General features: G+C 36.8%; 1 protein-coding gene and 1 pseudogene across 1 annotated transcript; both read right to left on the reverse strand.

Moving 5' to 3' along the window:
• Positions 1–2,340: 2,340 nt before the first annotated feature.
• Positions 2,341–3,625, reverse strand: LOC103563402 (olfactory receptor 5H17-like; annotated as a pseudogene).
• A 5,449-nt stretch (positions 3,626–9,074) lies between these two features.
• Positions 9,075–10,007, reverse strand: LOC103563392 (olfactory receptor 5H2-like). Its single transcript, XM_008538738.2, has one exon. It carries the CDS (start codon positions 10,002–10,004, stop codon positions 9,075–9,077), a length of 930 nt encoding a protein of 309 aa, XP_008536960.2. The 5' UTR covers positions 10,005–10,007.
• Between the last annotated feature and the right edge of the window lie 17,646 nt (positions 10,008–27,653).

Genomic DNA, 27,653 nt, shown 5'->3' on the forward strand with positions numbered 1-27,653 from the left:
AATCCATTAGTCCTTTATGATGGCAGAAGATATACACACCATTTCCTAATATTTTCCATTAATCTTTGGGTCATAACAATGTATGAACAAACAGAAATTTAAATAATAAACAGGAAACCATCTGAACAATGGAAATATTATACAGCTATAGCAATCATCAAACTATGGACATTTGCAATAACAATGATTTTTTAGGGAGAAACAGTAAAAGCAACTGAATTGTGATCAATCCACTTTTGTTCCTGGGGTTTGGGGGGCATCCCTTAGAGGAACAAAAAGAACGCAGATGACCTGGGGTCATCTTTGAACTGTACCGCAAGGGGTACAGAGTAATGATATTTTTAAAATACCTATATGGTTTACATGTTTAAAACAAACTTCTAATGAAGGGGCTTCTCCCTGATATTTTGTCATAGTCTATCCAAGAAGCCGATCCTACCGCTAAGATGATAAAGAATAATTGACTTTAGGTGTATGATGCTTGTGGTTATAATGAAAGAAACTTAAGAAGGTGAGCTGGCATGCAGCAGACACTCCAGGCCCGGTAATCTCCAGGACTCATTACAAGGTTGAAAAAGAGTGATGCACTCTTACTGCATTCTACTTATTTGTGCTGTCAGAGTAATTTAATTTTACAAATATTTCGTGAATACTTATTCAGGACCTCATGTGTGTAAGCCACTGGGCTACCTACTCCAAAAGATAGAAAGCCTTCTAAATTGTAACCTAAAAGAGCTTGTAGGCCAAAAATAAGTATTACAGAAGACCAAGTGTTGCCTAAGAAGAATAAATAAATTGCTAAAAATTTGAAATGAGTGAACATTTGTATCTTCTTAGAAGGAATCTTAAAATGCATCAAGTAAGTTGTATCAATTGAGAGAGACCATGAAGAAATGATGCCATTTCAATTTTGAATGATGATGGGGAAGTTGAGTGTGGAGGACTCTGTGGAGATTTTTATAGGGGCAAAATCTTGAAAGTGAGAGAGTGAGGTTTGTCCAGATGACTTTCAGTACTTAATTTGGGTGTAACAGAGTCCATTCGGAGAATTGTGGAGGAAGAGACTTAATTCTGAGACTTAAACCAAAGTTTTATTAGCAAGAACCTTAAATAATGCCAGGGTGAACAAACACAGAGTGAAGTATAAATAAATAAGTAAATAAATGTATTTCTATATCAATAATCTCTCCAGGTAGAGGTAGCCATGCACCAATTAACAACGTTCCTGTCTGCAATGGAACACATAGTTGATGGTGGTCTCATAAGATTAGTACCATGTAGTCTAGGTGTGTGTTAGGTAAACTCTCGCTCATTTTCATGTCTTTCCCAGCCACATATCGGGCAGTATGACATCATATATATTAACATTATTTGAACTTTGATAATATGCATTTAAAACTCCTCCTTGTCAACAACACATTCCAATACCTTTACGTACTGATTTCTTTATGTTACTAGCTTAAATTTTTTAATTCTAGGAAAATTGAGAACATTTCCCTTCTGTTCTGAAACTTCACTCTTCTTAAGTATGCCCATCTCAACTTAGCTCTTTAATCTAATCTGCTAGTTTTCTGAGTTAGTGTAGCTTTTCAGATTACCCAACAACATGTGAATACAACTACAAAGGGCCTTGGAAGGCATCATAGACAGTGAGAGGCAACTCTCTTCTTCTAGCTTCTCATAGAAGCACCTCAGTGAAGAGCTGCCTATTATAGTTTGGCACTATCTTGACTGTTTTGACTCACTTCTCATGTTTTTCATTGATTTCCAATTCTGTTTATGTCTCTGTGTGACATGAGAGTTGAATCCTCACAAGAAGTGAAATTCACCTTATATCAAATAAAGTGGAATAAAAGACCTTTGATGGCAGCAGAACTCGAAGAATTTGCCTCTGTTCACCCAAACACAAACTTGCCTCCACAGTGGAGTTATATGTGATGTGAGTTCTCAGGCTTCCCAGCTTTATTAATATCAAAGCCATCATAACTGAGTCCTATTTAGAGGTACAACACTCTTTTAGTACTTAATAAGATTTTAATAAATGCATTTATAAAGCCACATTGAAGAATATACAAGCATGTACAGTGTTTTCATTTTTTTTGCTTTAGTTATTAGCATATGATATGACCTGATTAAAATTCCTGGTGTGTTTTTGAAGAAGATATACAAATATTTTAAAGACTTTATCAGGTACTAACGCCTCAAGTCATTAAAATAATAGGACAACTATAACTGCAAAAAACTTTGCACACTAACCAAACAGAGCAGCATCTAATCTGCATAATTTTGTGACTGTTTTAATTAAAGAATAATATTTGTATGAGATCTAAACATTTCTCTTTAACATTTTGACAGTGAATCTATGACTTTTCCATTTCTCAGGCTGTAGATAATTGGATTTAACAAAGTAGTGATGACAGTGTAAAATAGAGAATCCATCATATCTTGGTCATCTGCTTGTGTTGATCCAGGGTGCACATACATGAAGAGGAGAGGGCCATAGTATAAAGAGACAGAGAAGAGATGAGCTTCACAAATGGAGAAGGCTTTCCTGATGCCTTGTACAGACTTCCTTTTTAAGATTGTAAAGAGAAAAAAATGTATAAGAGACAAGAACAGTCAGAATGGTGAACACTTGAATTGACCTAGAGAAAATGAAAACCAATGAACATTAATTGAAGGGTCAGTATAGGAAATCTTAAACAATGGCATGATGTCACAATAAAAGTGATGTATTATGTTAGAATTACAGAAGGTTAATCTGAGTAAAAATCCTATATGAATATAGGCATGAAAAAGGCTACCTACAACTGATGAGACAGTTGGTTGCATAGCCTATTGGTCATAATCACTGGATAATGTAAAGTGTTGTGTATGGTCACATAGTGACCAAATTTCACTGCTGAAAAAAATAAAACATTCTGTAGTTGCACTGAATATAAAGGAAAACAATTGTATTATGCATTCAGAGAAAGATATCTTACTCTTCTCTAGGAAGTTGAGAAGACTCTTGAGGCTTACAGTGGATGGTAACCAAATATCCACAAAAACCAAACTCCAAAGGAATAAGTACACGTGAAGGTGAAGGTGAGGGTCATTGCAGATACTGCAATCAGAGCAAGGTTCCCCACAATGGGCAAAAAGGATATGAGCAGAGTTATCAGAAAGATTGAAAGAATACCGAGCATCTTTTCTGACCACAACAGTAGGAAAGTAGAAATTAACTACAGGAAGAAAATTGGAAAAGCCACAAATATGTGGAAATCAAAATGCAGCTGAACAATGATTGGGTAAATGAAGAAATCAAAGGAGAAATAAAAGAAATACCTGGAGACAAATGAAAATGAAAATATGACATGCCAAAATTTATGGAATACAACAAAAGCAGTTCTAAGAGGGAAGTTTATAGAAGGAAGCCTACCTCAACAAACAAGAAAAATCTCAAATAATCTAACAATGCACTCAAAAGAACAAAAAAAGCCCCAAATCAGTAGAAGGAAGGAAATAATAAAAATCAGAGCAGAAATAAATGAAATAGAGACTAAGATGACAGTATAAAAAAATCAATGAAACTAAGAGCTGGTTCTTTGAAAACATAAACAAAATTGACAAACCTTTAGCTAGACTCACCAAGAAAAAAAGAGAGAAGGCTCAAATAAAATAAATCAGAAATGAAAGAGGAGAAATTACAATGGACACCGCAGAAATACAAAACATTATAAGACAATACTATGAAAAGCTATATGCCAACAAATTGGATAATCTAGAAGAAATGGATAAATTCTTGGAATCATACGAACTTGCAAAACTGAATCAAGAAGAAATAGAGAGTTTGAATAGACCAATCACCAGTAAGGAGATTGAAACAGTAATAAAAAACCTACCAAAAAATAGAAGTCCAGGACCAGATGGCTTCCCTGGTGAATTCCACTAAACATTCAATGAAGACTGAATATCTATCCTTTTCAAATTCTTCCAAAAATTTGAAGAGGAGGAGAAGCTTCCTCACTCATCCTATGAAGCCAACGTTACCCTGATACCGAAACCAGATAAGGACGATACAAAATAAAAAGTTACAGGCCAATATCACTGATGAACATCAATGCAAAAATCCTCAACAAAATACTAGCAAATCGAATACAGGAATACATTAAAAAGATCATACACCATGAATAAGTGCGATTTATTCCAGGCATACAGGGCTGGTTCAACACCCACAAATCAATCAATGTCATACACAACATTAACAAAATGAAGACTAAAAAGTACCTAATCATCTCAATAGATGCAGAGAAAACATTTGACAAGATACAACATCCATTTATGACCAAAACTCTGAATAAAATGAGTATATAAGGAAAGTACCTCAACATAATAAAGGCCATATATGACAAACCCACACCTAATATCATTCTCAATGGAGAAAAACTGAAAGCTATCCCTCTAAGAACAAGAACCAGACAAGGATGCCTACTTTCACCAGTCTTATTTAACATAGTATTGGAAATCCTAGTCAGAGCAATCAGGCAAGAAAAAGAAACAAAAGGGATCCAAATTGGAAAAGAAGAAGTGAAACTGTCACTATTTGCAGATGACATGACTTTAGATATAGGAAACCTTAAAGAAGCCACCAAAAAACTTTTAGAAATAATAGATGAATATCATAAAGCCGCAGGATACAAAATCAAGATAAAAAAATAAGTTGTGTATCTATACACTAATAACAAAGTACCAGAAAGAGAAATTAAGAATACAATCCCATTTACAATTGCAATGACAACAACAACAGAAATACCTAGGAATAAACTTAACCAAAGAGGTGAAAGACATACAGTGAAAACTATAAAACATTGTTGAAAGAAATTACAGAAGACACAATGAAACGGAAAGATATTCTGTGCTCTTGGATTGGAAAAATTAACATAGTTAAAATGTCCATAATTTCTAAAGCAATCTTCAGATTCAATGCAATCCATCTCAAAGTTCCAACGATATTTTTCACAGAAATAGAATAAAGAATCCTAAAATTTATATGAAACAAAAGACCTCAAATAGCCAAAGGAATCCTGAGAAAAAAGAACGAAGCTGGAGGTATCACACTCTCTGATTTCAAAACATACTACAAAGTTATAGTAATCAAGACAGCGTGGTACTGGCACAAAAACAGACACAGACATCAATGGGCAGACTCGAGAGCCCAGAAATAAACCCATGCATATGTGGACAGCTAATTTTTGACAAAGCAGCCAAGAATGTACAATGGAGAAAGGAAAGTCTCTTCAATAAATGGTGTTGGGAAAACTGGACAGCCACATGCGAAAGAATGAAAGTAGACCATTACCTTGCACCATACACAAAAATAAACTCAAAATGGATTAAAGACTTGAATGTAAGACCTGAAACCATAAAACCTGTAGAAGTAAACCTAGGCAGTATGCTCTTTGACATCCGTCTTAGCAGCATATTTTCAAGTACCATGTCTGACTGGACAAGGGAAACAATAGAAGACATAAACAAATGGAATTACATCAAACTAAAAAGCTTCTGCACAGCAAAGGAAACCATCAACAAAATAAAAAGACAACCTAACAATTGGGAGAAGATATTTGCAAACAATTTATCTGATAAGGGGTTAATATTCATAATACATAAAGAACACATACATCTCAACAACATGAAAACTAACAACCCAATTAAAATATGGGCAAAGATCTGAACAGACATTTCTCCAAAGGTGATATACAGATGGCCAACAGGCACATGAAAATATATTCAACATCACTAATTTTCAGGGAAATGTGCATCAAAACTACAATGAGATATCACTTCATGTCCATCAGAATGGCTATAATTAAGAAAACAGGAAATAAGTTTTGGAGAGGATGTAGAGAAAAGGGAATTCTCCTACACTGTTGGTGGGAGTGCAAACTGGTGCAGCCACTTTGGAAAACCATGTGGAGATTCCTAAAATATTTAAGAATATAAATGCCATATAATCCAGCTATTCCACTGCTGGATATTTATCCAAATAACACAAAAACATAAGTGCACCCCTATGTTCATCAACAAGAGATATGCACCCCTTTGTTCATTGCAGCATTATTCACAATATCCAAGACTTGGAAACAACCTAGGTGCCCAAGAAGGGACAAATGGATAAAGAAGTTGTGGTATACACACAATGGAATACTACTCAGCCATAAAAACCAATGAAATCTGGCCATTTGTGACAACATGGATGGAACTTGAGGGTATTATGCTGAGTGAAATAAGTCAGAAGGAGAAAGTCAAATGCCATATGATCTCACTCATAAGTAGAAGATAAAAACAAACACATAGCAATGGAGAATGGATTGGTGGTTACCATAGGGGAAGGGGGAGGAGGGAGGGTAAAAGGGGTGATTAGGCTCACATGTGAGGGGATGGACTATAATTAGTTTTTGGGTGGTGAACATGATGTAATCTACACAGAATTCGGAATATATTATGATGTACATCCGAAAGCTATATAATGTTTAAATTTAAAAAAAAATTTTAAAAAAAGGTGTGGTATATATGTACAATGGAATTCTACTGAGCCATAAAAAAGATGAAATCATCCCATTTGGGACAACACAAATGGACCTTGAAAGTGTTATGCTAACTGAAATAAATCAGACAGAGAAAGACCAATGCGGTATGATTTCACTCACATGTGCAAGATAAGCAAACAAACACATGGATACAGAGAACGTATTTGTGCTTACAAGAGAGGAAGGTGTTGGGGGGAGGGTAAACGGGGTGAAGGGGCACATGTGTGGTGACTGATGGAAACTAGACTTTTACTGGTGAACATGATGCAGTCTATACAGGAACTGATATGTAATAAAGTGCACCTGAAATTTACACAGTTATAAACCAATATGACTTCAATAAAAACATATTGAAAAAGGGCAACGCACTCACTGCATTCTATATACTTGTGTTCTCAGATTCAATTCACTTTTACAAATATTTCGCAAATACTTATTTAGGACCTCATGTATGTGAACCACTGTGTTAAGCACTGGAAAAGATAAAAAAATACTAAAGACATGTAAACTGTAATCTAAAAAAGCCTGTAGCCCAAAAATAGCTATTACACAAGGTCATTTTTGTCTTAAAAGAATACATAAACTACTGAATGTTTCAAATGAAGGAGTATTCCTATCCTCTTCAAAGTAATCTGGAAATGCATCGTGGAAGCTATAATATTTAAGATAGACCTTGAAGAAAGGATAGCACTTCAATCATAAAAGAAGATAGGGCACTTGGTGGTGGTGGTGGGGACATTTTTGTAGAGAGACCTATATTAACAAAAGTATGTACATGTATTAACAAAAGGATGGTGTGTCCACAAGGCTTCAAGTAATATACTTTGAATATAACCCAGGGTCCATTAGGAGAATTGTAGAGGAAGAGACTTGAGTTTAACCAAAGTTTTACTGGAAAGGACTTCAAATAATGCCAGGAAGCAAATGCAGGGTGATGTATATTACTTATATGTATGTTTAAATATATGTATTTATGTATAGGTAGATAGGTTTTTGTGTATGTAATCTTATCTCCATGTATGTTTAGATATATGTATTTATATGTATGTGTTTATATTTGTAGATATGTTTATATATTTTATAATCTGGACACACATGAACAAATAAACACAAACAAATGCATATGTATATATACACACACACAGATACCGTCTATGCACATAATCTGTTAGCAATGACAAACATTAAAAGTTTTTGAGAGGAATATGATTTAATCAGAGTTCTCTTTATGAAGAACAATCTGTCAGCAATGTTTGAGAAGTAAGAGAGCATCCACAAGATGTAGGAAGTAAATTACTAGAGTTTTGCAGCTCACAGAGGCTGTTAGTTCCCAGGGGGAGGGTCTGAGTGGTATCAGCAGGAATGTGTATGGAAACAGTGATGAGAGAGGAAGGGCAGGGGTGGACCTGAAGACAGTCGCTCATCATAGTTAGAGTATGGAGTGTGATAAAAACGAACAGTGAAGGACTTTTAGGGCACAAAACATCCGAACTCTTGCTCATTTTCATGTCTTCCCCAGATACCCACTGGACACTATGACACCATATCCTCTTAAAATTAATTGAAATTTGGTAGTATGCACTGTGAGGCCTCTCATTGTCAACAACACATTCCAATAACATTTATAGTTTACTGATTTCTGTATATTACTGGTTTCCTTTTTTTAATTATAGGAAGATTGCAACCATTTGCTTCCTATTCCACCACTTCTTTTTCCTCTCTATGCCCATCCCAATTAAATTCTGCAATCTCACTTCTTAGATTTCTGGATTATGAAGCATTTCATATTATCCTACAAAATATAGACAGCTGGAAGATCCCTTTCAAGGCGTCTTTGACAGTGAGAGGCAACTCTCTCTTCACACTACTCAAAGACACACACTGGGCTAAGAGCATCCTCCTACAGTTGAGCCCAAACTTTATTCTTAACACTCCTCTCTTTTTCTCTTCATTCTTTTCCCATTACTTTTTCTGTCTCTGTGAGCTGTGAGTTGAATACCCGCAGGAAGTAAAATACCCCCTGTGCCAAATAAAGTGAAATGAAAGACTTTTGATGGCTAGCAGAATTACTGGGATTTGCCTCTGTTCACTCAAACACAGACCTGCCTCCACTGTGGAGCTAAATGTGATGAGTCTCCAGGCTGCCCGGCTGTATTATTATCACAGTCGCCATCATCGAGTCCTGTTCAGAGGAACTACACTCTTTTACTGCTTAAAGCACTTATGAAGCCACATTGAAAACATACAGCATATAAAATGTTTAATTTCTTTTCTTCTTTAATTATTTTAATATGGCATGATCACCTGCTTAAAGTTGTTTCTAAGTTTTTGAAAAACAGATACATACATGAAGGTGTTTAATAGGTACTCCCACCTTGTCATTAAACGCTAAAGCAATTATAACTGCAAAAAACTTTGTACACAAAGCAAAGCAGAGCCACATCTCATCTTTACAATTGTGTGACTGTTTTAATAAAAAGAGAATAGATATTAGTATGAGATCTAAACATTTCTCTTTAGCATTTTTGCCAGTGAATTTATGACTTTCTTATTTCTCAGGCTGTAGATAATTGGATTCAACAAAGGAATGATGACAGTGTAAAATAGAGAGTCCATCATATCTTGGTCATCTGCTTGTGCAGATCCAGGGCGCACATACATGAAGAGAAGAGGGCCATAATATAAAGAGACAGAGAAGAGATGGGCTCCACAGGTGGAGAAGGCTTTCCTGATGCCTTGTGCAGACTTCCTTTTTAAGATTGTGAAGAGAACAAGTGTATAAGAGACAAGAACAGTCAGAATGGTGAACACCTGTATGGACCCAGAGAAAATAAATACCACCAGAATGTTAATAGAAGGGTCAGTACAGGAAATCTTAAACAATGGCATAATGTCACAGTAAAAATGATGTATTATGATGGAACTGCAGAAGGTTAATCTGAATAAAAATCCTATATGAATTAAGACATGAATAAAGCCACCTAAAAAGGACAAAACTAATAGCCTAATGCATAGTCTGTTGGTCATAATCACTGGATAAAGTAAAGGTTTGCATATGGCCACATAGCGATCATATGCCATCGTTGCCAGTAGAAAACATTCTGTGGTTACACTGAATGCAAAGGAAAAAAATTGTATCATGCATTCAGAGAGAGAGATCATCTTACTCGTGGCAAAGAAGTTGACCAGCATCTTGGGGGTCACTGTGGATGATATCCAAGCATCCACAAAAGCCAAACTCCCAAGGAATAAGTACATGGGGGTGTGAAGTTGAGGGTCATTCCATATAAGAGCAATCAGAACAAGGTTCCCCACAATAGTGGTGAAATATACAACCAAGAATACCAGGAAGAGGGGGATGTGCCACTCTGGTTGATACGTAAGTCCTGTGAGAATAAACCGTGTCAGCAATGTTGCATTTTCCTTTTCCATGTCCTCACTGGGTGCTGCCTGAAATGGAATTGAGTAAATGAAAAAAAATCACCAAGGATTTGTAATGTGAAAGTATAGAGAAGAGAGTTGAAATAAAATTATACACATCAGAATTTCTCCTTAAGTTTTTTTATTACCTCTATAATTGGTGAGATCTATTTTGGGGGAATTGAACAAATGGAAAAAATAGGGTAATTTCACTTAAAAATGTGCAGAAACAGATTTAGAAAAAAGGAAATTCATTCTAAGTATGTGTTAAAGTTTTGAGGATACCATTGAGTATAATAGGGAAATTCTGTGTGTGGAACATGGTCGTTGGGTCAAAGGAAAAGAAGTTGAAGGGCCTAGGTAATGAAGTAAATGCAAACGCATGTGAAGGATCTTGAATTGTATTCCTCAGGCAATAAGCATGCACTGAAAACTTAAAGACAGAGAGTGGTGTTGTAAGGTATTTTTAAAATTAAACACATAGTATTTAAGAAAGGTAGACTTCTGGAAGGGCAAGTTGGAATCAGGAATATTATGTGGGAAGCTAATACTCTTGTCCAGTGGTTTCCAAGCAGATTACACATCAGAATTGTCTGAGGAATTTTTTGCAAAATATAGCTTGTGAGGTATTACTGTAGAAATTTATTCAGTGAGTCAAGAATGGGGTCTAATATCTGCATTTTAAAAATTCTCTCCTAGTGATTCAAATGCATGCCAAATGCCTAGTAAATGAGTGACATGACATTGGGAGTAATGAGGAGGAAGAGAGATAGATGCAAAAGAATTGAGAACATATGCTCACTAGGACTTGGTCACATATTAGATAGGAAGGGAGTGAGCAGTGAAGAAGAGTGCAGTCACTTGGTGACTTGGCAGATGGTCATCAAAAATTGAGGTTGAGAACTCAGATGCAGTGGCGGGTTTGTGGAGAGAGCATCCCCTGAACGACCAGGTGAGATAGCTTAGGAGGATGAATCTACTAGCGCTTAATAGAAATAATGTTTTTTGAGTGACTGGGGCAGCTGTAGGCATGTTTATGGATGACCTATCCATTGCAGAGAGTGCATAAAGTAAAGATAAGGAAGGCATGGAAAGAAACTTGAGGAAGTTTATTAAGGAAATTGTAAAGTGGATACATAACATATATTCTATGGCCAACATCTTTTCTCTTTTTCTACCACATAATCTTGGTGGCCAGCAGAGGTTACCACAGTCAAGAAGCCAAAAGAGCTTGAAAATGACTTTCCCATCCAACTTGCACCCTGTGGAGTGAGGGTACTTGACCTAGATTTGGCTTATTAAACCCACTTATCTTACATTTGGAATATGGAGAAAGGGAGAAAAACATAGAGAGACAAAGAGAATATTGGTTGCCAAGGCAGCAATAGGAAGAGTGCAGCAAATGTACCCTACACCCACAGCAGTGGCATTGTCAGTGTGAGCTGCATTCCAGGTTCATCAGCAGTGACAGCGGCTCTCATTGACTTAGTATTGGGACATGATTTTGGCTGTTGATTAGCCTCTTTGCTTCCTTCTGTTCTGCCCATTTTTTCAGCTGATTTCTCCAGTCTTTCCTGCATTTCTGTGTTAGAGCCAATGTCCTTACAATTAAATCATTTCCTCTTCCAACCAAGAGGCCTGGCTCACAGCAAAGAAAGACTAGGGAGAGTCCAGAGAAGGATACTGAGCAGCACGATCAGAGAGCCAGGAGGGATACTGGACAGCTTAGTGTTGTGGACTTGGAAAGATGCTCAAGAAGAAAGAAGTGAAGTACATGTCAAATGCCAGAATAAATTTTCTATTAGGACAAGGAGTGATCAGATTTCCTTGAGTGTGGACATTAAGAGATTTGTAGTGGCTTTAGTGAGAGCAGCTTTCATCTTGTGATAGTTGTGGCCAGAAAATCATGAGAAGTGAAAGAGACACCTGTGGATGGAATGATACAGAGATCTCTAAGAAATGTGGAGAACAGTTGGGATTTCTCTAATTCTCCTTGACACCTGTAGGGTTTTTTTTTTTCCTCTGGAACATTTTAGTAAAAGTTTTCAAAAGAGAGGAGAGGAGAGTAAACTATGGAGAGGAGAGGGGGAACAGGAGAAGTGGGAAGGAAATATGTAAGAAAATGATGTGAAGATGAGTAAAGATGGAAAATAACAGAGACATACATGGTCAGTGTAGGAAAGACCAGGAAGAGGGAGAGAGGAAGTCACTGAAAGGCTGAGGGAAGGTTGGGAGGTTCAGAGGCTGGGGTAAATGTTTGTCTTCACCCTCAGGTTCCTTAAGGTTGTCAGTCCTGAGAATCTTTTTTTTGTTTTTTTTTTTTAAAAATCCAAAGTTTGTTTTTCTATGGAATCGGTGTATGGAAAAGAGACTTTGATTTTAAATTTTATTTTGTAAATTTGTGTTGTTCATAAATGTATTGGCACTGCTCAAAAGTTCTTTCCGTATTTAAGAGTTGCTATCTCTTTGTTATTATAGTGATTAGAACTGACCTTTCGCTTGTTCTACTTAAGAGCACTCTCCTCTCCACCAGCTGTGAGGTTTTGTTTGTTTTGGGAGTTTCTACATATCAGAATAAAACTGAGTCAAAAGTGGATATTGAACACAGGCAATATAAGAAATGAATGTCAACAATTCCAGTTGTTAAAAGTTGTTATATGGAATGGTTTCCTCCCTGCAATCCCATCTCTAATTGATTGAAAGCCCTGAAAATTATTTTGTATGTGGGCACTTATTGAGTCTTAAATGCTGAAAAGCATAGTGGAGGGACAATTTATACATATTTCCTGATATATAGATATATATACTTCATATATATAACTATGAATTAAAATACTTAAAGATCTCTATATACTTCCATTTATATTCCATAACACATATATAGTCCTATGTTATATATACAAAGACAATAAAATTATTGTCAGAAGTGGGTGAAGGATAGAGGAATTAACATTTCAGTATCTTCCTCAAAGTTTTAATCAGTGGTTAATTAAACAGAATGGGTCTTTCTGTTAGAATCATCAGAATGATTACTTATACAAGAAGCATATGACCTGAAACTTTAACCCCACTTTTAAATTGCTTAACTATCTAGTTCACCAAAATTTACCTTATAAAGTCATAATACTTAGGAAAACCAAAATAACAAAACATTTTTCGAGGGAACAATTCAATCTACAGCTATTTTGCATATCCCAGTTGTAGTCGTAAAATAAAATACATAATTAATTCACTATTTTCTTCCGATTTCCACATGGCTATTTTGATATCTAATAAATCCAATCTGATATTACTATAAACTAAGCAGTATTTTAATTTTTCTACCAAATAACACTGAATGTTATAGAATTCATCTTTGCCTTACCCATATCTTGTAAGAAATTATGGAGAGTCATTCAAAACTTAGGCTTCCTAAAGTAGAAAAATAGACGACAGTACAGGAATGACAATAGCGTAGGCAGCGACTCTGCGTACTGATTCATTTTGGAGATTTCATTCCTAAACTCAGGAAAACGTAGTTTATGTTAATTTCTTCTGAACACATGTCAACCAATTGTGCAACTGTTTGCTTTTGTCAGAAGAAGAAGGAGTGAAGAACTAAAACTCCCCATCCAAAGATTCCCTTTAGGACAGAACTAAGCTGCTCCTCTGGGAATTGTGGACTTGGAGATGTGTGAGAAGTCCAGGCTGTCCCACAAGGCATTACAGGCTCTGAAATCATGAACATCAAGTTATTGTTGACTTGAAATTGAGCTTTATGCCACTACTTTCCACCACAGATGACACTTCTGACGTGTATGAAAACTCCAGTTCATCCATAAATTTTAGTGCTCTGAGTGCTTTGATTAGTTTTGTTTTTTCTGAGCTAATCATACATGATTTTAACGAGGCCAGAGTTCTAGATTGCCTTCAGGAGCAACACCAAGAAAGTTGTCCTCCTCATGCAAACTGCAGCTCACATACCAGACCTGGATCTAACTCCCGCCTTTAAGCTGAAATCTGATGAGAAATATTACTGGGCAAAGGTCAGGGAAGAGCAAAGGAAAAGAAAGCAAAGGACCACGGTGGGAGGAGGCTTGGATCAGAGTTTCCAAACTTTACTGCCTGTGAATCTACTGAAGATATTGTTAAAATGACGATTCTGTTTCAGAGGTGTGGACAGGGCCCAAAGGTCTTCATGTCTAACAAGGTGATGCCTGTGGACACCTGCCGTCCGCAGGGCCTTCTTCATTGGAGGACCTAGATTATCAGAGCTAGATCCCTGGAGAGCTCAACATGGTCAATGGAGCTGGCATGCCAAGAGAGAAGCAGGAGGAGCCTGATGGGGCAAGGAAGGCCAGCCTGAGTGGGATCACACAGGATAAGGAGGTCAGGTCAGGGCCTTTGTTCTTTACCCCAAATTAAAGGAAAACTATCGATGGATTTTGAACATGGTGCTAAGATGTTTACATTTGCCTGTAAGCATTAACTGAGAAGTTGACAATGAACATTCATTCAGAAAAATAATAACATTATTTATGGAAATATATTATAATGTGAAAGTAGTGACATTTTTAATTGGTATCTGAAAAGTAACAAATGTTTATCATCCACTTGGGACTTGGTTGGCAGCTAGTGGGGGAGAAGAGGGCATATTTTTTGGTAGCTCATTAATCAATTACCTTGCGTCATTATTTTTCTAGTGAAAGTCTGAAAATTGGAGAAAAGAAAATAGTCATGTGAAGGGTAACTCTGTTTCAGTCAATGACGGACCACATATACGACATTGGTCCTATTAGATTAGTACCACATAGCTCAGATGTTATAGAAAGCTATTCCTTCTAGGTTTGTGTAAGTACATTCTATGATGTTTGCAAATAACAAAATTGCCTAAGTGCTCATTTCTCAGAACATATCCCCATTGTTAAGCAGCGCATGACTGAGATAAAAGAGAAGTCACTGGGAAAACTCTATGAATGGGCAAAAAACATGCAGTTATTGAGTCCCATTTGAATGCTCATGAAAAGGGACCTCATCAGAGGAGGATTTTAATAATCCAGTGGATAGGATGATCTATTCTGTGGAGACCAGTCACTCTTATTCTCAAGCCACCTCTGTCATCACCAAATGGGCTCATGGAAAAAGGGGCCATGGTGGCAGGGATGGAGGATATGCATGGACTTACTAACATGGACCTCAACTAACCCTGGCCAACTTGACTGTGGCCTTTGCCGAGTGCTCAATCTGCTAGCAGCAGAAACTAATACTGAGACCCCAGTATGACATCATTCATTGGGGTTGCCAGCTAGCTACCTGGTGGCAGGTTGATTACATAAGACAATTTCTAATGTAATGGAAGGGGAAGTACTTTTTCTTACTGGAATAGATACTTTGGATACAGATTTGCCTTCCCAGTAGGCAAAGCTTCTGCCAAAATGACCATCCTTGGTCTTACTGAATTCCTTATCTGGTCATACTATTCCAAATTGCACCTATTCTTATCAAGGATTTCACTTCATAGAAAAAGTGCACTTCATAGAAAAAGTGCATGAACTCACTGACACACATGTGACACACACATAGAATTCACTGGTTTTACCATGTTCCTCACCACTCTGAAGCAACTGGTTTGATAGAACTGTGGAAGGTGTTCTTCAAGACTCAATTATAGTACTGGCTACATGATAATACCTTGCAAGTCTAGGACAAGGCTCTCCAGAGGATGTATATTTCTGAACCAGCTTCCAATATATGGTACTATTTCTACTATTGCCAGGATTCACAATTTCAGGAATCAAGGGGTGGAGATGGGAGTTGCACCAGGCACTATTGCCCTTAGTGACCCACTATCAAAATGTTTGCTTTCTGCTCCCATGACCTCATGCTCTGCTGGCCTAGAGGTCTTACATCTAGAAGGAGGAATGCTTTCACTGGGATACACAACTATGATTCCATTAAGCTTCGAGTTTAGACTGCCACTCGGTCCCTTTGGGCTCTGCATTCCTTTGAATCATCAGAAAAGGAAGGGAGTTACTATTTTGGCTGGAGTGATTGATCCTTACCTCCAAGGGGAAATTGGACTAGTAGCCCACATCAGGTAAGGATCAGGGTGTCTAAACTAGAGATCGCCTCGGTGTCTCTTAGTATTTAATTCCCTATGATTAAAGGTCAATGGTAAACTTCAAGAACCCAATCCTGACAGGAGTACTAATGGCCCAGACTCTTCGGGAATGAAGGTTTGGAGCACCTTACCTGGAAAAAACAGTTGATCAGCTGAGGTGCTTCCTGAACGCAAAGGAAATATGGAATGGGTAGTGGAAGAAGGTAGTTAAAAACACCAGCTACAGCCACGTGACCAGTTACAAAAACCAGGACTGTAATTGCTATGAGGGCTTCTTCCTTAGTTTGACATGAATACTTTTGTGTGTGTGTGTGTGTGTGTGTGTGTGTGTGTGTTTGCATACAGCAAATATATTTTTCTTTCCACTCTATTCCACTATCATGTAACATAAAATGTATTGAATTTATATCATAGTATTTAAGTATTGTTAATTTGACGTCATAGTCTCAAGTGACCAGATAGCAGGAGAAGAGTAAACATCACTCAAAGATTTTACCACCCCTCTTGGGAAGAGTATATGGAATTTTCAGTTGTGTGCAGCACAGTTGATTCATGTTAGTCAAAATTATCCTCTTGCTTTTGTCTTTATTTGGGGACTAATTATGGTTTGAGTAATTTTGGTGGGTGCCAAGCTGACAATGGGTAGACTTGTGATGGTTAATTTTACGTGCCATCTTCACTGGGTCAAAAGTTGTCCAGGTAGCTGGTTTAACATTGCTTCTTGGTGTGTCTTGAGGCTTTTTCCAAAAATGATTGATATTGAATTGTTGGGCTGAGCAAATGGCCCTCCCTCCCTAATGTGGGTGGGCATCATCCAATCTGCGTGAGGACCTGAATGGAAGAAAATGGCAGAGAACAGTTAAATTCAGTTACTATTTGACTAGTTGACATTGATCTTCTCCTGCCCTTGGTAATCCTGGTTCTTAGGACTTCAGACACAGAGAAGAATCTATACCATTGGCTGACCTTTCTCAGGTTTTTGAAGTAAGACACCTGTTGTCCTGGGTCTCCATGTGGCAGAGGGCAGATCATGGATGGTCTCAGCTTCTATAATCATGTGAGCCAATATCTTATAATAAATGTCTTGCTATAAATGTAGATAGACTTTTCTATACCTATACTTGATGTGTACATAGATACACTTATCTCTATCTATATATCCTATTAGTTCTGTTACTCTAGACAGCACTGACTAATACAAAAACTCACGGTACATTTAGTGAACTGCTTGTTTTATATTGCAAAATGAAGGAGCTATCATGATGTGGTCGCTAACTAGTGCCATAAATAGGTCTCATTTAAAAGGTTCCTTCTCAGAAGAGGTAAATATCACATAATTACAGCACAAGGAACATCTTGTATATGAAATTTCTTAGAATGATTTTCCAAAAGTTCATCCAGCTTGATAATTAATTTTCTTAAAAAGAACAGCTAAGCCTCCCATTAACCTTACTGAAATGAGACAATATGGTTTTGATTTTCTATCCATCAGTGTCAATCATGCTTCCCAAGAAAAAGTTATAAAAATCCCACAATATTTCTTGTGTGAAACAGATGCCCTGTGTGCCTCTGGCTGTATAAAACTGAGGAAACAATAAGCAGAGTGTGGAAACTTCCAGAATATTTTTGTAGTTCTGTTTAAATAAGGAATAGAGGATATGAGAAACTCCATTTCGAGTCTCTAAATATCTCTATATTGTAATAATTTTGCTTCACTGATTATTTTAAATCAGTTTTTAATCCTAGTAAGCCGAAGACGCTATAACAAAATATTATAGACTGGATGGCTTATACCAAAGACATTTGTTTCCTACATTTCTGGAGGATATAAAGATCAAGGGTCCAGCAGGTACTGTACATAGTGACAGCTTTCTTCCTGTCTGGTAGACAGTTGCCTTCTCACTGAGCTTAGATGTCATTTCTTGGGTGAGTACTCATATATATATGTAGAGAGAGAAAGAGCTCTCTTGTCTATTTCTTTTCTTATAAAAGCACTAATCCCATGATGAAGACTCCACTCTTGTGACCTGAGCTATCCCTAATTTCCTCCCAAAGGCCTCACTGCAAACACCATCACATTGGGATTTAGTGCTTCAGCAGATGAAATGTAGGAGGATCTAACATTTGGTTCATGACAGTGGTTCTCTATATATGGTCCTAAACCAACAGCAGTAACACTGCTCATCAGAAACTCCAGGGACAATGCCCATCAGTCTGTGTTTTCATAAGCTCTTCAGGTCATTGTGATGCCCAGTGAGGCTTGAGAACTTGTTTTAAAAGAACAACAAAAAGTAAAGCCTATGCCAGAGAGGTTAGCATAGGCTTAGAAAGGCCATGCCACACACCCAGTAAGATTTTACCGTAGTTAATCAACAAAAAAGACTTTAGATACACAGTTCTTGTTTTGATTGGTGTTTGTTTCTTTTTGACTAATCCTAATGATGTTGTTTTTTTTTAACACTATCTGGGATAATTTTATCAGCAATCTTCTGAACAGCAGAAGGTAGTGTAAAGTGATGAGAAAAAAATGTATATAGATGTATTTAGAGAGGAACTATGAATTCCTTCAAATATCCTGGTTAAGAAAATAAACACTACTTCATAACAAAGTATATTTTTGTTATATTATTACTATTCTATGGGATGGTTTAACCAACCTGACCAGTATTCCAGGCAAGTGGGCGAACTTAGCATTGTGATATCATCATTTACACCTAAATAACCATTAAACAATACAGAAATGGTAAGTTTCATAGTTTATTTTTAAAGGAATCAGCAGAATGTGTTGTCCATAATGTGGGCTCTGCACAGGCATATATTTTACCTCTTTCCCAACATTCCATTTAAATGATAAAAAATAATGTACAAAATGAATACATCTGTAACAGAAGTGAGAATGGGATCACAGCAGTGGGCTAGGGACTTTGGTCAACTTCTGAAAGATATAAAGTAGTTGGATTGTACTGAAGGTCAAAGCAGAGCAGAGGAATCTGTGGATCAGACACACAGAGGGAAGGCTGCACAGGAATCTGAGTTCCTGAGAGGCTCTCAAGTGTCTGTTCCACACTCACCCAACATAAATTAAGACTGGACATGTTATACACCCCACTCATATACTCATAACTTTATGTCAAGTTACCGATTCAAGGAAAAGACCAATTAAGGAACCAGGCCATTTTGATGGCAGAAGATACCAATTGTTCCTATCAATCTAGCTTTTGGGTTGTAATAATGAATGAACAAGTCAGAATCAGACAATTGACAGGAAACCATCAGTATGCTGAGAATATTAAACAGCTACACAAACAGTAAAAACTACAGAGATATGTGATAACACGGAGTTTGTGGGGGAAAAGCACAAGACCAGCTGGACTATGATCCATTTCTCCCTGTCTTAGGGTTTGGTCGTGTATTCCTCAAAGTAACAAAAAGATGGCAGATGACCTAGTCTAATCTTGTGAAGGGGACCTCCAGATTACAGAATTATTATGTTTTTTGAATGCTTATCTAGTTTAAACAAAGATTATTTTAAACCAAATAAGCATTTAAACCAAATATCTAATTGAATAGCTTCCCCCTGATATTTTGTCATACTGTATCCCAGGAGCCAATCCTAGTGATAAGAAGAACAAGAAAAATTCACTTTAGGTGTGTGATACTTGTGATCGTCATGAAAAACCTCAAGAAGGTGAGCTGACATGGAGCAACCATCCCAGGCCCAGTAATCTCCCGGTCTCATTACAAGATTGAAAATGAGTGATGCACTCTTACTGCATTCTATGTACTTCTGCTGTCAGATTAATTTAATTTTACAAATATTTCACAAATATTTATTTAGGACATCACGTGTAGACATTTTACTAATCACTGCAAATCATTGAAAGAGGCTAAGACAACTAATTTATAGTAATAAAAATACTTGTAGCCCCAAATAAGTTTTATACAAGGCCAAGTGTAGCCTAAGAAGAATAAACAGCTAAATTGTTCAAATGAGTGAGCTGTGTTTCAAGAGAGCACTACTATTCCTTTCAAGATAATCTGAAAATGCATCATAGAATCTCTAACATTTGAGAGACAAACATGAAGAAAGGACATCATTTCTGTGTTCCCCTTCCCTGTGGAGAGATCTATATTAGCAAAAGCATGTACCCGAGAGAGTACACGGTGTCCAGGAAGGTTTCTGCAACTCATTTTGTGTGTCACACAGGACTCTTTAGGAGAATTGTGAAGGAAGAGACTTCAGAGTTAAAAGAAGGTTTTATTTGAAAGGACCTCAAATAATGCCAGAATGGGCAAATCAAGGTGAAGAAGATAGAGATAGAGATAAAGACAGGAATAGAGATACAGATAGAGAGGTGATCAGATTATGGATAGAGATCTAGATGTAGATATATGTAAATATATGTATCATATAATCCAGCATACACATGAGCAAATAAAGATATATGTTTGTATGTATACAGATCAGATACATATACCATATTTACACATCATCTAGAAGCAATGACAATCCATTAAAAATTATGAATAGGGATGTGATTTAATCTGAGTTCATGTGAAGGATCTTGAACTTTATTTCCTAAGCAATGGGCAAACACTGAAAACTTTTAAGATAAGGAGTGGCATGGTAATATTTCTTTAAATTAAATATTTAGTAGTGTAGAAAATGCTCTGCAGGGTGGGAAAACTAGAGTCATGGATACTAATTAGGAAGGTGTTACTCTTGTCAAGTGGTTCCCAAATGAGATTACACATCAGAATTATCTGTGGAACTTTTTGTACAAAATACAGATGGTGCGGTATTACTGTGGAAATTAATTCCTTGGAGTAAGAATGAAGTCTAATAATCTGTACTTCAAAATTGCCCTCCCTTGATTGAATGCATGTGAAGTTCTTGGTCCATGTGTATATGATGAGGAGTGTTGAGGAGGACAAGGAGATAGATCAAAAAAAATCAGAATGTAGAGTCACTAGGACCTGTGTCATACTAGATGTGAAGGGGATGGTCAGTGAAGGAGAGAGGAGACCTATGGTGACTGGTAGACGGTCATCAAAAGTTGAATTTGAGGACTCAGATGAATTGGCCAGTTTATGGAGACAGCATCCTCTTAACATCCAGATGAGATAGCTTAGTAGTATGAGTCTACTAGAGCTTAATAGCAACAATGACTTAGGAGTCACTGGGATATAGCTGAAGGCATACTTATGAATGACCTACCCTTTGGAGAGTGTGCATAAAGAGAAGAAGGGTGTGGAAAGAAACTTGAGGAAGTTATATTAAAAAGGTTATAAAGTGGATACGTGTAATTTTTAAATGGCTAGAAACTGATCCTCTTTTCTACCAGATGAGTCATTATCAGGCAAAGGCCACCTCTCATTCTTGAAGTCAAAGAGCCAGAGACTCACCTTCCCATCCCCCTTGCACTTAGAATGAGAGACTTGACCTAGATTTGAGCAGTCAAACTCACCTATGTGGGATTTGGAATATGGAGAAAGGGAGACAAAGGGACAGGGAGAAAAGAGAATTTTGTTGAAAGTCAGCCAAGGTGGCAATATCAAGACCCTAGCAAATGTATCCTGCAAACACCAACAGCATTATCAGTGTGAGCTGTGCCATCCAGAGTTCATAGCAGTGACAGCAGCTCTTATTGAGCTAGTGGAGAGATTACATTTTGGCTGTTGACTGACTCTATTGCTTCCTTCATTTTCTGCTCATTTTCAGCTGATTCCTTCAATATCCCTGGAATTTCAATGTTAGAGTCAATTTCCATTCAACTGACTGATTTTCTGTTGCAACCCAGTACCCTGGCTCCAACCACAGAGAGAGATAAGGGAGAGACTAGAAAAGGAACTGAACAGAGTGGCCAGAGAAGCACAAGGGAGACTGGACAGCTGAGTGTTCTGGACTTGGAGAGAGAAAAGACACTCAAGGTTATAATGTAGTACAGTACCAATTGCCAAAATGAATGCTCTAGTAGAACAAGAAGTGAACAGAAATCAGTGAGTGTGGGAAATAAGAGATTCTTAGTGTCTTTAGTGATAGCAGTTTCCATTTTGTTATAGAGTTGAGGTCAGAGAATAATAAGAAGTGAATGGGAAACAAGTGGCAGGTCAGTGAGGAGAATGAATAGACTTCTCCAAGATGTGGACAACAGTCGGCAGCTGTCCACTTCCCATGGACAGATCTAAAGTTTCCTCCTGTAGAACAATGTCGTAAATGTTTTCAAATGAGAGAGAGGAAGGGCTTGAGAGGATAGAGGGAAAAGAAGTGGAATGGGAAATTTGGTGGGTGAAAAGAAAACAAGAGGCAGGAAGAGAAGAAGCTAGAAAATAACAGAAGACAAGGGAGAGGGACAAAGGAAGTCACTGAAAGGCTGAGGGGAAGCTCAGAATGTTTGTCCTAATCCTGGTTTTCATTACGAGTTGTCAACACTGGGAATCCTTTCTTTTTCTTTCAGTCAAAATTCCAAGTTTATGTTCCTATGGAATTTGCATATGAAAGAGATTTTCATTTTAAATTTCACCTTAGAAACTTTGTACTGTTAATAAATACACTAGTGGTGCCTGAAAGTTCTTTAAATATTTAAAAGTTGCTATATCTTTGTTATTACTGTCATTAGAACTGTCTCTCTCTGGAAATCCTGCTGGTTTTACTTGAGAACACTTTCCTCTCCACAGTTGTGTTAGCAGAATAAAACTGAGCCAGACTGGAACCTAATTCAGTCAATATAAATTACCAACGTCAATGATTGTAGTTGATAAATATATTTTTATTTGGAATGGACTTTATTCCATGTAATCTTAAATTACTAAATAATTAAAAATTCTCAAATTCAATGTGTGGGTACATATTAAGTCCTAAAACTGGAAAGAGCAGTAGACAGACATTTTCTGCATTCTCTCCCTCTCTATGTGTATAATATATAAATTTATATTATAAATATATATATGATACTAAATTAAATTATTTTCAGAAGTGGGTGAAATGTAGGGAGGTTGATATTTAAATATATATCACCTCAGCAGTTGAGGACTTTAATAATCAAGTGGATAGGATAACCCATTCTGTGGACACCAGTCAACCTCTTTCTCCAACCATCCCTGTCATCACAAAATGGTCTCATGAAAAAGTGTGTTGTGGTGGTAGGAGTGGAAGATATACCTGGGCTCAGCAACATGGACTTCCACTCATCATGGCCAACTTAGTTATGTCTGTTGTTGAGTGCCCAGTTTCCAGCAACAGAGACAAACACTAAGTCCCTGATACAGCCCTATTCATCAGAGTGATTAGCCTGGTGGCAGATTCCAGTGCAATGGAAGGGGCAGTGTTTTGTTCTTACTAGAATAGACACTTATTCTGGATATGGATCTGTAATCCTGCATGGAATGCTTCTGCCAAAATTCTATCTGTGGACTTACAGAATTCCTTTTCCAATGTCATGGTATTCCACACAGCATTGCTTCTGAACGAGGAAATCTCTTCATAGCAAATTAAGTGCTATAGAATTCATAACTTGTCATCAATTTCCCCACCATCCTGAAACAGGTAGTTTGATAGCATGGCCTTATGATGGAATGGCCTCAAAAACCCAGTTACAGTACCACCTAGATGATGTCATCATGCAGGACTAGTCAAGGTTCTCCAGAACGCTTTATGTTTTATGAATCAGTGTCCAGTACATAGTACTGTTTCTCCAATAGCTAGGATTCATGGGTCTAGCAATCAAGTGGTGAAAATGGGAGAGGCACTATTCACTATTACACCTAATGACCATTAGCATAATTTTTGCTTCCTGTCCCTGTACCTTTATGCTCTGCTGACTTGAGACCTTAGAGCCAGAGGGAGGATTGCTTCTATCAGAATACATAGCAATGATGACACTAAGCAGGAAGTTAAGACTGCTACTGGGCCACTTTGTGCTCCTCATTTCTCTGAATCATCATATAAAGAAGAAAGTTACTGTGCTGGCTGGTGAGCCTGATCCTGACTCCCAAGGGGAAATTGGATTAATCCTACACAATGGAGATAAGGGAAAGTATGTCTGAAGTTCAGATCACTTAGAGCATCTCTTCATAGTACCATTCTTTGTAATTCAGGTGGATGGAAATCTCTGGAAACCAATCCAGGCAAGACTTCTAATGGCCCAGACACTTCAGGAATGAAGGTAAAGAAAAATGACCAGGTAAACAAAACTGACCAACTGATGTGCTTTCTGAAAGCAAAGGGGATATGGAATGGGTAGCAGAGGAAGGACATAGTTTTATTTATTTATTTTTTGTTGTGGTTTTATTTACTTATTTATTATTGCAGTAACATTGGTTTATAACATTATGTAAACTTCAGGTATACATCATTATATTTTGCTTTCTGTGTAGATTACATCATGTTCACCACCTGCAGACCAATACTATCCATCAGAACACACACGTACCTAATCCCCTTTTGCCCTCCTCCATCACCCTTCTTCTCTGGTAACCACTAATCCAATCTCCATCTCTATATGTGAATGTTTGTTGTTTTTATCTTCTACTTATGAGTGAGATCATACGGTATTTGACTTTCTTCCTGTGATTTATTTTGCTTAGCATAATACCCTCAAGGTCCATCCATGTTATCACAAATGGCTGGATTTCATCATTTTTTACGGCTGAGTAGTATTCTATTGTGTATATATACTACATATTCTTTATCCATTCATCCATTGACGGGCACCTAGGTTTCTTCCAAGTCTTGGATATTGTGAATAATGTTGCAATGAACATAAGGTTGCATGTATCTTTACACATTCTTGTTTTCATGTTCTTTGGATAAATACCCAGCAGTGTAATAGTTGGATCATATGGTAGATCTATTCTTAATTTTTTGAGGAATCTCCATACTCTTTTCCATAGTGGCTGCACCCGTTTGCAGTCCCATCAGCAGTGTATGAGAGTTCCTTTCTCTCCACATCCTCTCCAACACTTGTTTCCTATTTTGTTAAGTATAGCCATTCTGATGGGTGTGAGGTGATATCTCATTTTAGTTTTGATTTGCATTTCCCTGATAGCTAATGATGTTGAACATCTTTTTGTTCCGCTATTGGCCATCTGTATGTCTTCTTTGGGGAAATGTCTGTTCAGATCTTTTGCCCATTTTTTGAGTTGTTCTTTTTTTGTTGCTGAGATGTTTGTGTTCCTTATATATTTTAGATATTAAATCTTTACCAGATATATGGTTTGCAAATATCTTCTCCCAATTGTTAAGTTGTCTTTTCATATTGTTGATGTTTCTTTTGCTGTGGAGAAGCTTTTGAGTTTTACATTGTCATGTTTGTTTATTTTTTCTGTTGTTTCCCTTACTTGGTCAGAAATGGTACTTGAAAATGTGCTGCTAAGACCAATGGTGAAGAGTGTACTGCCTATGTTTTCTTCTAGAAGTTTTACAGTTTCAGGTCTTACATTCAAGTAAAGACTTGAAAAGTAATCTATTTTGAGTTAATTTTTGTGTATGGTGTGAGATAATGGTCTACTCTCATTCTTTTCCATATGGCTGTCCAGTTTTCCCAACACGATTTATTGAAGAGACTTTCCTTTCTCCATCGTATGCTCTTTGCTCCCTTGTTGAAAACTATCTGTCCATACATGTGTAGGTTTATTTCTGGGCTCTAAATTCTGTTCCATTCATCTATGTGTCTGTTTTTGTGCCAGTACCATGCTGTTTTGATTACTATAGCTTTGTACTATATTTTGAAATCAGGAAGTGTGACACCTCCAGCTTTGTTCCTTTCTCTCAGGATTACTTTGGATATTTGGGGTCTTTTGTTGTTCCATATAAATTTTAGGATTTTTTGTTCTATTTCTGTGAAAAAAGTTATTGGAACTTTGATAGAGATTGCATTGAATCTGTAGATTGCTTTAGAAAGTGTGGACATTTTAGCTATGTTAAGTCTTCAAATCCAAGAGCAAAGGGTATCTTTCCATTTTTTTGTGTCTTCTATTTCTTTCAAGAACATTTTCTAGTTTCCAGTACAGATCTTTCACCTCTTTGGTTAAGTCTACTCCTAGGTATTTTATTCTTTTTGTTGCAGTTGTAAATGGATTGTATTCTTAATTTCTCTTTCTGCTACTTCATTGTTAGTGCATAGAAATACAGCTGATTTTTGTATGTTGATTTTGTATCCTGCAACCTTACTGTATTAATTTATGATTTCTAAAAGTTTTTGGTGGATTCTTTAGGATTTCCTGTGTATAAAATCATGTCATCAGAAAATAGTGACAGTTTCACTTCTTCCTTTCCAATTTGGATCCCTTTTATTTCTTTTTCTTGCCTGATTGCTCTGGCTAGAACTTCCAATACTGTGTTAAATAATAGTGGTGAAAGTGGGCATCTTTGTCTACTTCTAGTTCTTAGAGGGAAAGCTTTCAGTTTTTCACCATTAAGATTGATATTAGCTGTGGGTTTGTCATACATGGTTTTTATTATGATGAGGTACTTTCCTTCTATACTTATTTTATTCAGTTTTTATCATAAATGGGTGCTGTATCTTGTCTAATGCTTTCTCTGATGTATTGAGATGTTCATGTGATTTTTATTCTCCATTTTGTTAATGTGGTGTATCACATTGATTGATTTGTGGAGAGTTGAACCATCCCCACATCCAGGAATAAATCCCACTTGATCATGGTGTATAATATTTTAATGTATTGTTGTATTTGATTTGCTAGTATTTTGTGGAGGATTTTGGCATTGGTGTTCATTAATGATATTGGCCTGTAATTTGTGTGTGTGTGTGTGTTTTCCTCATCTGGTTTTGGTGTCAGGGTTGTGTTGGCTTCACAGTATGGTTAGGAAGCCTCCCCTCCTCTTCAATTTTTTGGAGGAGTTTGAGAAGGATAGGTATTAAGTCTTCTTTGAATGTTTGTTAGAATTCACCAGGGAAGCCATCTGGCCCAGGACCTCTACTTTTTGTGAGGCTTTTGATTGTTGTTTTGATTTCCTTACCGGTGATTGGTCTATTCGAATTCTCCTTTTCTTCTTGATTCAGTTTTGGAAGCTTCTATGATTCCAAGAATTTATCCATTTCTTCTAGATTATCCAATTTGTTGATGTATAGCTTTTCATAGTTTTTTCTTATAATCTTTTATATTTCTGAAGTGTCCATATTAATGTCTTCTCTTTGATATCTGCTTTTATTTATTTGAATCTTGTCTCTTTTTTGCTTGGTGAATCTAGCTAAAGGCCTGTCAATTTTGCTTATCTTTTCAAATAACCAGTTCTTGGTTTCATTGATTTTCCTTTTTTTATTTTTTTAGTCTCTATTTCATTTATTTCTGTTCTGGCTTTTATTATTTCCTTCCTTCTTCTGATTTTGTGCTTTGTTCTTCTTTTTCCAATTGCTTTAGGTTCACTTTTAGATTGTTTGAGATTTTCTAGTTTGTTGAGATAGGCCTATATTGCTATAAACTTCCCTTTTAGAACCACTTTTCCTGTATCGCACAAATTTTGGCATGTAGTATTTTCATTTGCACTTGTCTCCAGGTACTTTTTTATTTCTCCTTTGATTTCTTCATTGACCCAATTG

The sequence above is a fragment of the Equus przewalskii genome, chromosome 18 (assembly GCF_037783145.1).
Source record: "Equus przewalskii isolate Varuska chromosome 18, EquPr2, whole genome shotgun sequence".
NCBI lineage: Eukaryota > Metazoa > Chordata > Mammalia > Perissodactyla > Equidae > Equus > Equus przewalskii.

What these genes read in the sequence shown, in the direction of transcription:
- LOC103563392 (XM_008538738.2), bottom strand. Translation starts at nt 10,004, where the DNA reads ATGGAAAAGGAAAATGCAACATTGCTGACACGGTTTATTCTCACAGGA.